At 39.6% G+C, this 14,125-nt stretch overlaps 2 protein-coding genes across 2 annotated transcripts; both read right to left on the reverse strand.

Moving 5' to 3' along the window:
- Nucleotides 1–4,869: 4,869 nt before the first annotated feature.
- On the reverse strand, nucleotides 4,870–5,265 carry LOC147510917 (uncharacterized). The gene has a single exon (XM_086598286.1). It carries the CDS (start codon nucleotides 5,263–5,265, stop codon nucleotides 4,870–4,872), a length of 396 nt encoding a protein of 131 aa, XP_086454412.1.
- A 3,029-nt stretch (nucleotides 5,266–8,294) lies between these two features.
- On the reverse strand, nucleotides 8,295–9,173 carry LOC147510918 (uncharacterized). The gene is made up of 2 exons (XM_086598287.1): nucleotides 9,051–9,173; nucleotides 8,295–8,915 (listed from the first exon to the last, which is right to left on the reverse strand). The coding sequence occupies exons 1-2, from the start codon at nucleotides 9,171–9,173 to the stop codon at nucleotides 8,295–8,297; spliced, it is 744 nt and encodes a 247-aa protein (XP_086454413.1).
- Nucleotides 9,174–14,125: the final 4,952 nt, after the last annotated feature.

Raw genomic sequence — 14,125 nt, forward strand, 5'->3', positions numbered from 1 at the left:
TATCAACCGCGTAGGCATTATAAGGATAAACTGAGATAGTGATTTCAGATGGCCATTATATCTGGGCAATGGGAGTCATCTGCTTCGATCGCTGCTCCATCATTGGCATATCCTATTTTTAGCATTAGAGGTACGTTATTTTATGACACCCCATCCCTTGAATCCTTCTTTGAATCCTCTATCTTGGACCTGCTATCTGACTGGTCTATCGTTGTGACCTTGTTTCAGTACCAAAACCACCCTCGATGAAAAGTCTTGGAGAATCCACTAGAGTAATGGAGCTTCTAAAAGGCATTGATGAAGAAATCACTACTCGAACTGGTGCTGATAAATACGGCAATCCAAAATTAAATATCGATCTTCCAGATATCGACAATTATGTCGCTCCTTTATACTTCTTAAAAAGTACCGTCCTTCGAGGTCAAGATTCTCTACCTCCCCAATTTGCTATGTCATGCAAAACTATTCCATGCCCCTTACATCATTGTTCCTCTAATAAATTATTAAGAAAAACTTTTGATTCCATTGAATTACCTGCTAACACTCTTTGATGTTATTTTGATTATATGCTTAATGGTTTTAAAATGACTGAAGATATTTTTCCCCAAATCAAACAAGAGAATCCTGATTTCTATAATTATCCACTTTTGTAAGACGTATCTGATCATTACTGCTTATTGTACACAGATATAGGCTCTCACATTCCTCATGTTCAAGACAAATCTGCCAAACATTTGAAAAAGTTTCTGCACAAATCAACCCTTGGCAGCTCCTCCCAAGCTCCTACTCTTCCTCAAGAACCACCTACCGATACTAGCCTTCATCAAAAGAAAAGAAAATAACTTGTTCCCACTGATGCACCTCGAACCTCAAAGGTACAAAAAACTGCCAAAACTACCAATACTTAACCACATGTTCCTGCGCTTGCCAAATCCTCCACCTTACCAGCCATTCACAAACCCACTGATCCTCCCACAACTTCAGGCTCCTATTCTCATTTCGAAGCATTTGTTGCTGACTTTGTCCTTCGGAATAAACAAAAAATTCCTAAAACTGCTTCCTTATTCTCTGATCCTCCGACGCCTGGCCTCGAGGAAGCTCTTGTCTTGAATATAATTCTCCCTCGAGACAGATCAGCCATGGTTGAAATTGGCACAACTGAGCGCTTTTGCCTACCGTGCTCCTCCCTTGAAAAGGTAAAGAAACAACTTTGTTCATACTCTTATCCTACTTTGTTTATGATGTATATATTATATTCATGACCCTATCTCCTTTTCAGGTTAAAGTTGCTGCTATTGGCCAATTTGAGGATGATATGAGGACATTACGTCTTCTTCGAGATGGTAATGAGAAGCTGAGACAAGAGAAAGATAGAATCCAACAGTCTTTGGAAGAAGAAAAGAAAAAACAAGCTTCGACTTGCTCCCAACTTAATTCTGCCAATGTCGAAATGAAGAAATTTGTCGAAGAGAATACTGAGTTGGTCAAGAAATTTAAGAAGGTTTATGAGGACCATGCATCGAACTTTGAGCAAGAAAAAATCAAAACAGCTGATCTCGAAGCAAAGACAGCTAGTCTCGAGGCAGAAGTTCAGAAGGCCTCAACTTGATTTGTCCAATGTTGATATTGATATGAAGTATTGTGTTACAACAATGAGGAGCTTCAGATGATATCTTCATGCTAACGTCATCACCGAATACAACCTGGATTCCGATGACGAAAGCGAGGTGCCCTCTTACAAGATGTTGTGGACTCTGCCACCCCAACTGTTGAAGTAGTGGATACAACCACGAGTACCCCACCATTCAATCCATATTCACTTATTAGCACACCCAATTGTTTGGATGGACCTGAAGTGCGGGATGCCCTCAACACCCTTTTGGAAAGCAAGCGCCTCGATGCGAAGCTCACCCAAAACGAGTCTTATCTGTTTTATACCCCTTAATTGTAATATTAATACAATGGTCTTATTGTCTCTTCAGATCTTTTGAAACTCCTTTTGGATTATGGAAAATAGATCTTTTTGCTTTTTATAAACTCATTTTGTATGCAATACATATGATATTTATCATCCATGAAAAAAACACTATAACTTTAGATCTCACTCCAAATCCAAATAATATTAATACTTAACTTATATTTTGAAACCTTAAAAAAAAATGAATTTTGATACCACTCCAACTAAAAGCAGTATCAATATTTAATATATATTTCAAAAAATCGAGTTTTGATACCACTCCAATATAAAAGTAGTATCAATACTTAATATATATTTTGAACAATAGAGTTTCGATACTACTCCAACTAAAAGTAGTATCGATACTTAATATATATTTTGAATTTTAAAATCGAGTTTCGATACCACTCCAACTAAAAGCAGTATCGATACTTAATATATATTTTGAACAATAGAGTTTCGATACCACTACAACTAAAAACAGTATCGATACTTAATATATTTTTTGAATTTTAAAATCGAGTTTCGATACCACTCCAACTAAAAGCAGTATCGATACTTAATATATATTTTGAACAATAGAGCTTCGATACCACTCTAACTAAAAGCAGTATCGATACTTAACATATAAATTTTGAAAAATCGAGTTTCGATACCACTCAAACTAAAAGCAGTATCGATACTTAATATATATTTTAAACAATACATATACCTCGATATATCCCTTTATTTTTTAATCATCCTTTTCTGACCTGGTATCGAGATGAAGATCTACAGATCCCCAATCCTTGTTGCTTACCTTTGCACTCTTTGTCATGCATTAATATAACAAATAAATATTTACTTTTGACCAACAAAACACTATCTAACTGGCTCAAAACCCAATATTCATTGAATTAAACCATGTCATTAAGGCTTATTTAATTATCATTCAAACTTCTAACTGTCCCGCATACAAACAACGAAGATTATTGCCCTATCTCGGACACTGGCCTCCTTAATTATTAATACACTAACATCGACATTGTATTAAAAAAATTCTTATAAAAGCATACATTATTTTCTCCTTGTTCTGTAATTTGGTATCGACCACTCAATACCACATATTCCATATCTTCTGTTACCACGATCTTGATCTGAGTTCACCCTGCTGCTCAGAGATGGACTTGTTAACTTGAACTTGTATTGCTGCCAAGAATAGGATTTTATTGACCTGGTATTGAAATGAAGATCTACATATCACCATGATTTTTTGACCCGAACTTGACATTTCTGCCAAGAACTGGATTTTTTGAAATGCAAGATCAGGTTAATAAAATCCAGTTCTTGGCAGAAATGTCAAGTTCGGGTAAAAAAATCCTGGTGATATGTAGATCCTCATCTCGATACAGGATTTTATTGACCTGGTATTGAGATGAGGATCTATAGATCACCAGGAATTTATTTGACCTGGTATCGAGATGAGGATCTACAGATCACCATAATTTTTTTGACCCGAACTTGACATTTATGCTAAGAACTGGATTTTATTGACCTGAACTCGCATTTCTGCCAAGAATAGAATTTTATTGACCTGGTATTGAGATGAGGATCTACAGATCACCAGAATTTTATTTGGCCTGGTATCGAGATGAGGATCTACAGATCACCAGGATTTTGTTTGACCTGGTATCGAGATGAGGATCTACAGATCACTAGGATTTTGTTTGACCTGTTATCAATCATATAACTCTAGAGATGCATAAATCTATTATACATGTATAAATATTGACTTCGAGAATGACCATATCTTTATTGAATGCATAACCTTGATAACAAAAATTACACCATGATACTTGAAACAATCTTTATTGATAAAATGCTTTCAAATTGCTTACATTTTGAGGCTTTGGTAATATTACACCTTCAACCATTTTTAAGTAATAAGCTCCATTGATTCTGACCTTGTGAATGATGTAAGGCCCATCCCAGCTTGCTACTAGTTTGCTAGCCCCTTTTTCTTTAGTAACTTGAGTGACCATTTTCAAGACCAAATCACCTTCCTGAAAATGGCTTTCTTTTACTTTCTTGTTAAAAACTTTTTTGAGCTGCCTATGATAAGTGTCGAGCTTTACCCTTGCTTGATCCCTTGTCTCTTCGAGATTTAAAACTTCTGAAGCCATTCCTTCATTATTTTGACCATTTTCTATCATTTTTGTTCTGGATGTCGATACCACCATTTCAGATGGAGTTACTGCTTCCATACCATAGGCCAAAATAAAAGGTGATTCCCCTGTGGCTATTCGAGATGTCGTTCTATAAGCCTATAAAACGCTGTTTAGCTCATCCACCCAAAGACCTTTCTTGTCTTCTAATTTTTTCTTGATATTATCCATAATAGTTTTATTTGTTGCTTCAGCTTGCCCGTTACCATGAGCATAACATGGCGCAGATGTGAAATGTTTTACCTTGTAAGATTCCAAGAAAGCTTTCACTTTTCCTCCCTCAAACTGCGGGCCATTATCTGATATAATGGCATATGGCAATCCATATCGACATATGACTCGTTCAAAAAGGAAGTTTATGATATCCTGTTCTTTTATGTGCTACAAAGCGATGGCTTCCACCCACTTCGGAAAATAGTCTGTCACAGCCAGAATGAACCTTCTTTTGCCTCTTCCTGGTGTTAGCGAACCAACAATATCTATACCCCATAGAGCAAAAGGCTAGGGGTTTGAGACACAATGTAATTCTTCAGCTAGAACATGTATGGCTTTCCCATGAATTTGGCATTGTACACACTTTTTCGCATATCAAAGACAGTCCCTTCGCATTTGAGGCCAGAAATATCCTTGCTTTGTAATTTTATTGGCCAACGATCTACCAGCTGAGTGGTTTCCACACTCACCTTCGTGAAGCTTGGTAATGATTAGCTACGCTTCCTCAAACGATATGCATTTCAAATGTGGACCTCCAAGATTCTTTCGATATAACTCATTATCAATCAATACATATCTTTCAGCACCATATTTGATCCTTCTGGCCTCATTTTTGTCCTCCACTAATTTGCCCTCAGATAAGTATAAGATATATGCTTTCATCCATGACGCCCCCAGTGTGTCAATTTCCATAACTTCTGAACCGTCGATGTCAATGCTTGGCTTCTGTTGAACTCCGATATGTAGAGTGCGACCCTCTGTGTTTTCCAGCAACGCTGCCACATAAGCCAGAGCATCAGCATGCCTGTTCTCATTTCTGTTGAGATGTTGGAGCTTTATCTTACTGAAATTCTTCAACTTAGATTTTATGAAACTCAAATAATCCACCATGTTTTCACATTTCGCCAAATATCCTCCATTGATCTGGCTGACCACGAGCATCGAATCACTGAAGATTAACAACTCTTTTATATTGAGAGACCTAACTATCTCAAGACCAGCTATTAAAACTTCATACTCAACCTCGTTATTAGATGCATGAAAACCCAATGTTATTGCCGTTTCAAGCCTTTGATTTTCGGGAGTAACCAACACCACCCCGATGCCACACCCCTTACCTCCAAATAATCCATCGACAAATACTCTCTAACCATTAGTACCCACCCATGGATCTTCTACATCAATATCATCTTTAGGCTCTTGGAGCATTGAGAACTTCTCTTCCTCCATACACCAGCTACCATCCTCAGATGGAAAATCTGCCAGAAAATCGGCCAAAACCTTACTTTTCTCAAATACTTTGTTTCGATACTCCACTCCAAATTTGTTTATTAGCACCAACCATTTAGACATCCTTCCTGACTTAGCAGTTTTTGCTAGAGTTTGCTTTAATGGTAAATTTGTCATCACTATCACAGAATGTGCTTGAAAATATGGCTTCAATCTCTGAGATGAAAATAAAAGTGCCAAAGCATATTTCTCCATAATAAAATATCGAGTTTCCGCCTCGAGCATCGTTTTGCTATGAAAATATACCGGCCTTTCCAAACCATTTTCTATTTTCACAAGGACAGTGCTTATAGCAAAATCTGACACAGCCAAATAAAAGAGCAAACTTTCTCCCTCATCTGGTTTTGTAAGTGTTGGCATTTCTTGCATATATTTCTTTAATTCCAAAAATGCTTCTTCACATTCCTCATTCCAATAGAATTTAACATTCTTTTTAAGCAATTTAAAAAGTGGCTTACATCAATCCGAAGTTCTGGAGATGAATCTATTGAGCTCAGCTATTCTTCCCGTCAACCTTTGTATCTGCTTTCTGGTTGTAGGAGATGGCATTTGTCGAAGTATTCGTATTTGATCAGGATTAGCATCGATACCCCACTTCGTAACGATGTACCCCAAAAACTTGCCCGAACTGACCCCGAAAGTACATTTTTCCGGATTAAGCTTTATATTAAACTCTCACAAAATTTTGAATACGGTGTCGAGGTCCTTTACATGATCTACAACTTTCATGGACTTAATAACCATATCATCTATATAGACCTCGACAACCCGCTTGATGAGTTTTTTTAAACATCTTCTCTACTAGTCTTTGATAAGTGGATCCTGCATTCTTCAACCCAAATGACATTCTGATAAAACAGTATATCCATCCATTTACTACGAACGCCATTTTTAACTGGTCAACAATAGCCATCAGAATCTGAAAATAACCTGAATACCCATCGCAAAAACTGATCAATTCGAAACCAGCAGTTTGATCTACCAACTCATCAATTCTAGGCATGGGATAATGATCCTTTGGACACTTTTTATTTACATCTGTAAAATTGACACAAATTTGAACTCTGCCATCTTTCTTCAGTACTACCACGATGTTTGCAACCCATTGAGAATGCTCTACCTCTCTGATTATGCCATTTTTTAACATCTTCTGTATCTCGACTTGCACCGCTTCTTCATGCATCGGTCTCACCTTCTAATGTTTTTGGTGCACAGGAACCGCATTTGCTTCCATATTCAGCTTGTGTGAACAAACATCTGGATTTATACCTGTGAGATCCGACATCAACCATGCGAAAACATCTTGATTCTCTTTCAAAAATATCATCAACTCATTTCTTATGTTTCCCTCCATCTCTGTACTAATGAACATATGACGCTCACTTTCTCATGTACTAATATTAACTTTCTCTACCATTTCGATGGTCTTTCTTTCCCATATAGGTTCTTCATTTTGTTTCAGCTCTTGAGTGAACTTTACATGCTCATGTATTTGCACACTGGTGTCGACAGGCAAAGCTTGCAGTAACTGCTAGTTAGAATTTTCCAAGACGCCCCCAGTGTCTTGGCTTTTCCCCTTCATCATTCCCTTTACTGTGACAAAATTATATTTTTATGATTCGGACTGATCGCCCATAATTTCATGCAATCCAAATACAGTTGGGAATCAGATGACCTGATAGAATGTACTAGGTACAGTCCACATCTTATGTATCCACTTCCTTCCTAATATGGCATTGTGATCAGAATGGTGCTTGATGACCATGAATGTCGTCATCACCGTTTGAGGCCCAGCTCGAACTGGCAACTTTATCTCTCTAGCTGGCTTGGTACAAGTTCCATTAAAACCATATAAACTGAACTTCGGTGGCTTTAAATGAGACTCATCGAGATCAATCCCTTTAAATGCTCTCCAAAATAAAATATTAAATGAACTACCACAGTCCACTAATATCTTCTATACATCATAACCCACAATACACAAAGTGATTAACAAAGCATTGTCATGTAGTAACATCACCTTTGATAGATCCTCTAGTACAAACATGATTACCCCAGGAATACTAGCTAACACCAGCTGCTGATTCACCGGATTTGGCTCGACATTGACCTCGAGCACCTCTTTTACAGTCGATATCTTTCTTATCTTATCTCGAAAGATATTTTTCTGGGGAATTTCTCCTTTATAAATCATGTTTATTATTACCTCCAGTGGCTTCTCTCGTATAGTTGTCGTTTCCTCAGGTCTAACATCAGTCCGAAATTCTCTCAATTTTCCATCCTTCATGAGCCTGTCAATCTCTTTTACCAGTTGCAGACATCTATTAGTTTCATGGTTCTCCACCTTATGAAATTGACCATAAGGTCTTTCTTTTATCTCCCTGAGAGTATATTTCGGCCAGATCACGAACTATTCTTTCTCTATCCTCCTCAATATATCTTCTGGCAGGGAGTTGAGAGCTATGAAATTACTAGGATCTAATTCCTCCCTTAGTGTTTTCTCAAACTTACTTCTTTGTTGTGGCTGATTATTCTTGTTTGTGTATTGCTCCTAAGGTCTTTTATGACTTGACCTCGAAGAATCTCGACTTTCATATCGATCATTACTATCTTTATCTTTTCTTCCTGCATCAGTGACCTGCAACACTGCTTGAGCATTGGTTGTTTTTAACCACTCTGATATCTCTATCAGCTTTATCATACAATTCTTGGAAAGTTTTTACCTCTTTCCTCAACAAATACTTATGCATAAAAGATCCTGGAACTACACTTGATTGGAATGCTATAACAGCTGTCATTTCTGACTCATCCAACCTTTCCACCGATTGGGTTTTGGCCTTGAACCTTGCCAAGAAATCTTTCAGTGATTCCTTCTTTGCTTGCTTTAATTGAAATAAGGCTGACACCTGCTTTGGCTTCACCCTCTGGTGACCGTAATTAGTGAGGAACCTTTCTTCAATTTCTCGAAAGCATGAAATGGATCCCTCCGAAATTGTGCAAAACCACTTTAATGCTTTTCCTTTCAAGCTTGACGAAAAAGATCGACATAGTACAGTATCCCAATATTCGGTACCCTGATATATCGAGAACTGATGTCGATAACTAAAAAGATGGACCATGGGATCAGTAACCCCTTCATACTGGCTAAATTTTAGATTCTTGAACTTTGGAGGTAACGAGGCCCTCTCTATCTCCTTCTTCAATGGATTTCTACCGACATCATCTGCTAGCTTTCTTATCGAAGCCGAGACCTTTTCCAATAACTAATCTCCTAATTGCTTCTGCACCATCTCCTTTGTGACTAGTGCTTTACCTTCTTATTCTTGCACCATTTTCGGTGTCGTTCTCGCTACAGATTGTACTTCTTCAGGATGACTCCTTCTCACCTCCTCGAGGTGACTTTTTCGTACTATTGGAGTGCCTGAGCTCGACTCCTCGTCATCCTTGTCATACATAGCGCCTTCAGCACGCTTCTCCTTCTCTTCCCTTATTGCTTTATTCTCAGCCATTGATTTTGTTTTTCTAACTCAGCCATCCTTCTCAACAAGTCTCTCAAAGATACTTCTTCCTCTCGTATCTAATCCACTTCTTCCACCAGTCTACTCACTGATCTTCTAGTTCTTCTATCTGCATTTATAGATGCTGCTTGAGACGTACTTGCTTCCTCCACCACTAATGCTTTACTTGATGTCCCTCGTTTGGGAGGCATCTTGACAAGAACTCAAATGTTTCTTTAACACTGATCCTATCAAAACTTCTTCCAACTCCTTCACAATAGATTCGAAACTTCAAAGAAAACAAGAAAAGAAAATGTTCTTTCTTGATCCTTGAAGCACATACGGCGCCAATGTAGTTGGAGAAGATGTTTATCTGAGATCAATAACAGGGAACTAATGAAGATGTTGAACAAAGATTGAAAGAAATGGAATTAAACTTTTTCTATTAGTATGGCGGTTACACATTTCTCTCTCTCTCTCTCTCTCTCTCTCTCTCTCTCTCTCTCTCTCTCTCTCTCTCTCTCTCTCTCTCTCTCTTCGCTCTGGTTTACAGATTTTTCTAGAATGAAATCGGAATGAATCTTTCTTTCTCCTTCTAGTCTTTATATAGTGTTCTGATGATATCTTTAACCAATCATGAACTGCCGCGTGTCCATTTTCTTTTTCTCCCTCCTTTTCCCGCTTTAAACCTGCAACATACAAACTGTAATACCAATTATTGAAATATCGCAATATTTGGGCTGGAATATCGGGGTGACGATATTTGCCCACGACAATACTTACACAATCCATTACCGCAAAATATGAACCACTGTAACAACTTTCCATCATTACATAATTCCTACCAACACCATCCATACAGTCTTTCTCAATCTCAACCATACATCTATGCTTGTCAGTACACGTGTTGGTTGGATCCTCCCACTCAGCATCTATAAATACCATCTGTATGAACTACGCCAAACCTGATTCTACTCTCCCCCAAGAAGTGAGAGATAGATATGTAGGCAGTTCGCTCAGAACAAACTCGCTCTCCTCCACCTTAATCACAAATTGTAAAGCTCAAATTAAACAACCCCTTTACATTGGCGCCGTCTGTGGTCTCGATTTCTTGAGAAACTTTCGCAACTTTCACATATCACTCAATACGAAAACTCCTCAAGCCCACGAAGCATGGCAAGCCTCGAAGCTCAAATCCAGAGCTTATCAAGTCAACTAGGTACAATGAACGAGCACATCACCCTGGTCAGGCAGGAGAATGTTGTATTATGAGCATAATTGGATGCACAAAATCCACCTGGTGCCATAGCAGAGGATGGTATTAACGAATTTAATCAGCAGATTAACGAGCTATCGCAAAGAATCGATCAAAGTGCAGTCAAGAAGGACGCCACTCAGATCGTTCAAAAGATGCTAAAGAAGTACCGCGCGTCCCCTTTCACTGCTGAGGTACTCAGTAAACTTTCTCCTCCAAATTTCATCCAACCACGCTTTGCAATGTACGATGGCAACACATGTCCTGGTCAACACGTGGCTCGATACATTCAGAGTCTCGCACTCTATAGTGCCCAGGAGTTCAACCATCTCCATTGCCGTTTGTTTCATGCAAGCCTTAAAGATGGCGCTTTCGATTGGTTATTCTCTCTCGAGCCTGACTCGATAAAGAACTTCGAGCACCTCACTGATCTATTCGCTAGCCAGTACGTCCACAACAAGCATAAAATAGCAGACCTAGATTCACTTTTCCAACTCTCACTAGGCAAAGATGAAACCATCCGTGCCTTCTTAGGTCGGTTCAAAACCGAACTACTATGCATAGAAAACGGCCTCAAAGAGTCATTTGCCACATTGGCATTCTCCAATGCCTGCCGTGTTCGCAACGCTGCACTCTCCAGATCGCTCTTGAAAGAACATTTAGAAACTTTATGTGAGCTGTATGCTCGAGTAGACAAATATATTAAGCTGTAAGAAGGCTTGAAACATGAAGGCCTAATAGAAGAACATCAAGTGGCAGCGATCTCTGATGACACTCCACCTTCAAAAAATGTCATAGACATCAAGGACAGAAGTCTGGAAACAGAACACCCAACAGCCGCGAGTTCGCTGTACTCACCCGATCTCCCAGTTATATACTGGAGAAGATCAAACGAGCTGCCTATTACCGACCTGAAGTGCAGCAGCCAGAGGATCGTCCAGGCAAGCCATACTGTGCCTTCCATAAAGCAAAATGTCATGATACCAACGAGTGCTGGAGGCTCAAGCACTACCTCCAAGACCTTATCGAGTCGGGTCGTATAAAACATTATACCAATATCGCCGATGGTGACCTGCGCCATAAGCTCATGGCTCATAGAGAGCATAGCAGATCTCCAGCTCGCCATAATGGTCAAGCTCGCTCCTGTAGCAGAGGATGCCCTAGTGACCGTTCCCGTCATGACTGTCGTCAACACTCATCTGACAGAGATAACGACAAGACGATCAACATGATCATGTTCGAGGATGATTCTATTACATCCACTCGAGAAAAAAGGAGACGCGTAGGCGCTCTCCAGGAAGTCTACCAGTTCTCCTCCTATGCAGCACTTGCCCCACACAGTTCATGTCGAAGTTCAGGTGACATAACTTTCACGGAGGCCGACCTCAACAAGGTTTGCCTCCCCCATAATGATGCCCTAGTTGTCCTCGTCAAAATCAGTGACTAGACAGTCAAACGTGTCCTGGTAGACCCAGGTAGTTTATGTGACATCTTGTTCTATCAGACCATCAAAGAGATTAACCTGCCCAGATCGGTCTTCATAGATCCAATAGCCCCTCTCTATGGATTCAATGGCTCTCGAGCTGATCCAATTGGCGACATTATACTCCCCGTCTCCGTTAGATCTCGAGAAGACAAGGTCAGCATCACCATGTGATTCAGCGTTCTAGACATCCACTTGTCCTACAATGCCATCCTAGGACATCGCTGGATCCATCACATGCAAGCAATACCATCAACACTCCATCAGGTACTTCGCTTTCCCGGCCCCAGAGGTATGATGGACCTTCGCAGCAACCAGCTCGAGGCCTACCACTACAATTAGATCCTCTCAGCGAACAAACCCGCTGGGGCTTCCATCCAAACCAAGAGCGAGCTCACCAGCACCATGGTGGCCAAAGACTTAATCGCTGAGGTCAAACCTAAAACGCCAAAGGAAAACGCTAGGAGCTTTGTCAAAACAGTCACTCCACCAGTCATAACCCCAGAGGTCGCACCAGCCCCTGTTGTCATGACCACAGAGGTCGCATCGGCCCCTGTTGTCATCACCACAGAGGTCGCACCAACTCCTATTGCCAAGACCTCCATTCCTCATATCGACAAAGCATCACCCGCGACCAGCTCCACTGAGGTTGCTTCAGACTCTAAAGCAGCAGTTCAAACTGAAGAAAAGGAGTGAGTGAACCTAGGGACTGAAGATAATCCCAAGTTTGTCTATGTAGGGGCTAACCTTGACCCTACTCTCAAGGCGCAGCTTGTCAACTTTTTATTATTAAATAAAGACGTTTTTGCTTTGTCGTACATCTATGTACCTGGTATAGATCCTAGTATTATATTGCACGTCATAATTTAAATGTCAACCCCAATGCTAGGCCAGTCCGTCAGTGACCTAGGAAGCTATCCCTGAGATTTCAAAAAGTAATTAATGATGAGGTCGATAAACTCAAAAAAGTAGGCTTCATCAGAAAGGTAGACTACCTAGAGTGGATCGCTAACATAGTAGCAGTCCCAAAAAAGAACGGTATAGTTCACCTTTGCATAGACTTCACCAATCTCAACCAAGAAACACCTAAGGATAGTTTCCCCTTGCCAAGAATCGACCGACTCGTGGACTAGACCTGCTGATAAGTGCTTAAAAAGTGCAATTTAACCCTCGATTATGCCTCTTGTTTATCCATCTTAGTGGACTTATAGTGTTTGTAAGTTATGTTTTATGATTTTATGTTTGAATGATTTTGTGGAATATTAGAAAAAAGGGGTAAAACACAATTCGAGACATTAAGGTTCACATGGGAAACCCGTGGACAATCATGGAAAAGGCCAAGGAATTGAAGCTATTAAAGATGCGACTTTGAACTATTTTAAAGCCTATTTGGAAGCCCAAGGCCAAATGATTTGTTGCTTGGACCAAAGCCCACAAAAGAGGATAGAAGGATAGAGCAGAAGAGACAAAATAGACTTCCGCGTCTAGAACGCATGGATCGCGCGTCCAGACGCATCGATCGCGTCTGAGACGCATCGATCGTGCATCTAGATGCATGAAACGACACTATAGCCAATTCCTTCTCAGTTTTGGAGACAAAGTTGGACTCTGAAAGAAGTCTATTTGTATTAGGAAACAAATGGCGGTTTGGAATGCTTCTAGAACTCATTGTAACCCCTATAAATAGAGGACCTAAGTGCCTCATGTAATTTGCCAATTCACTTATATTATTGTCTCCAAAACTTGAGGCAGAGAGAGATTAATAATAAAAGATTCGGTTTTAACTAGCCCTGTCTTAATAAATTAGTCTATTCTAGTCTTATGTTCTTCGACTCTTCTTTTTCTCGTTCTTCGTGTTCTTCCTTCTATATGGAATGCTAATATTCTCTTTCAAGGGAGGAGATGAAGCCGGTGCTTAAGGTTTAATGATTCTTCTAGTTCATGGTGTTCTTCAATCATGTTAGTTCTTTATGTTTTTAGTTATTAGTTCCATTGCCCACACCAGGGGATGGAAGTATAAAATAGGATTTATGTTTTGCAATATTAATATCATGCTAGTGTTCTTTACTTTTCTTCTAGTAGTATAGTTCTTTAGAGTTAGGGAAGTATTCTTTGTGTTGCCTTAGAAGGGGTAGCTTAGGGAGTGGCTGCTTAGGGGAAGTATTCTTTGTGTTTGCCTTAAGTGGTGATTCATTGAATAAGCCCTATTAGGAAGTACTCCTTGAT

This window comes from Coptis chinensis, chromosome 3 (assembly GCF_015680905.1).
Source record: "Coptis chinensis isolate HL-2020 chromosome 3, ASM1568090v1, whole genome shotgun sequence".
Classification (NCBI taxonomy): Eukaryota; Viridiplantae; Streptophyta; class Magnoliopsida; order Ranunculales; family Ranunculaceae; genus Coptis; species Coptis chinensis.

Coding starts and splice junctions, on each gene's coding strand:
- LOC147510917 (XM_086598286.1), bottom strand. CDS start 5,265: ATGGTGGATTATTTGAGTTTCATAAAATCTAAGTTGAAGAATTTCAGT.
- LOC147510918 (XM_086598287.1), bottom strand. CDS start 9,173: ATGGCTGAGAATAAAGCAATAAGGGAAGAGAAGGAGAAGCGTGCTGAA. Junction 8,916..9,050: donor GAAAAAGTCACCTCGAGGAG/GTGAGAAGGAGT, acceptor TTATTGGAAAAG/GTCTCGGCTTCGATAAGAAA.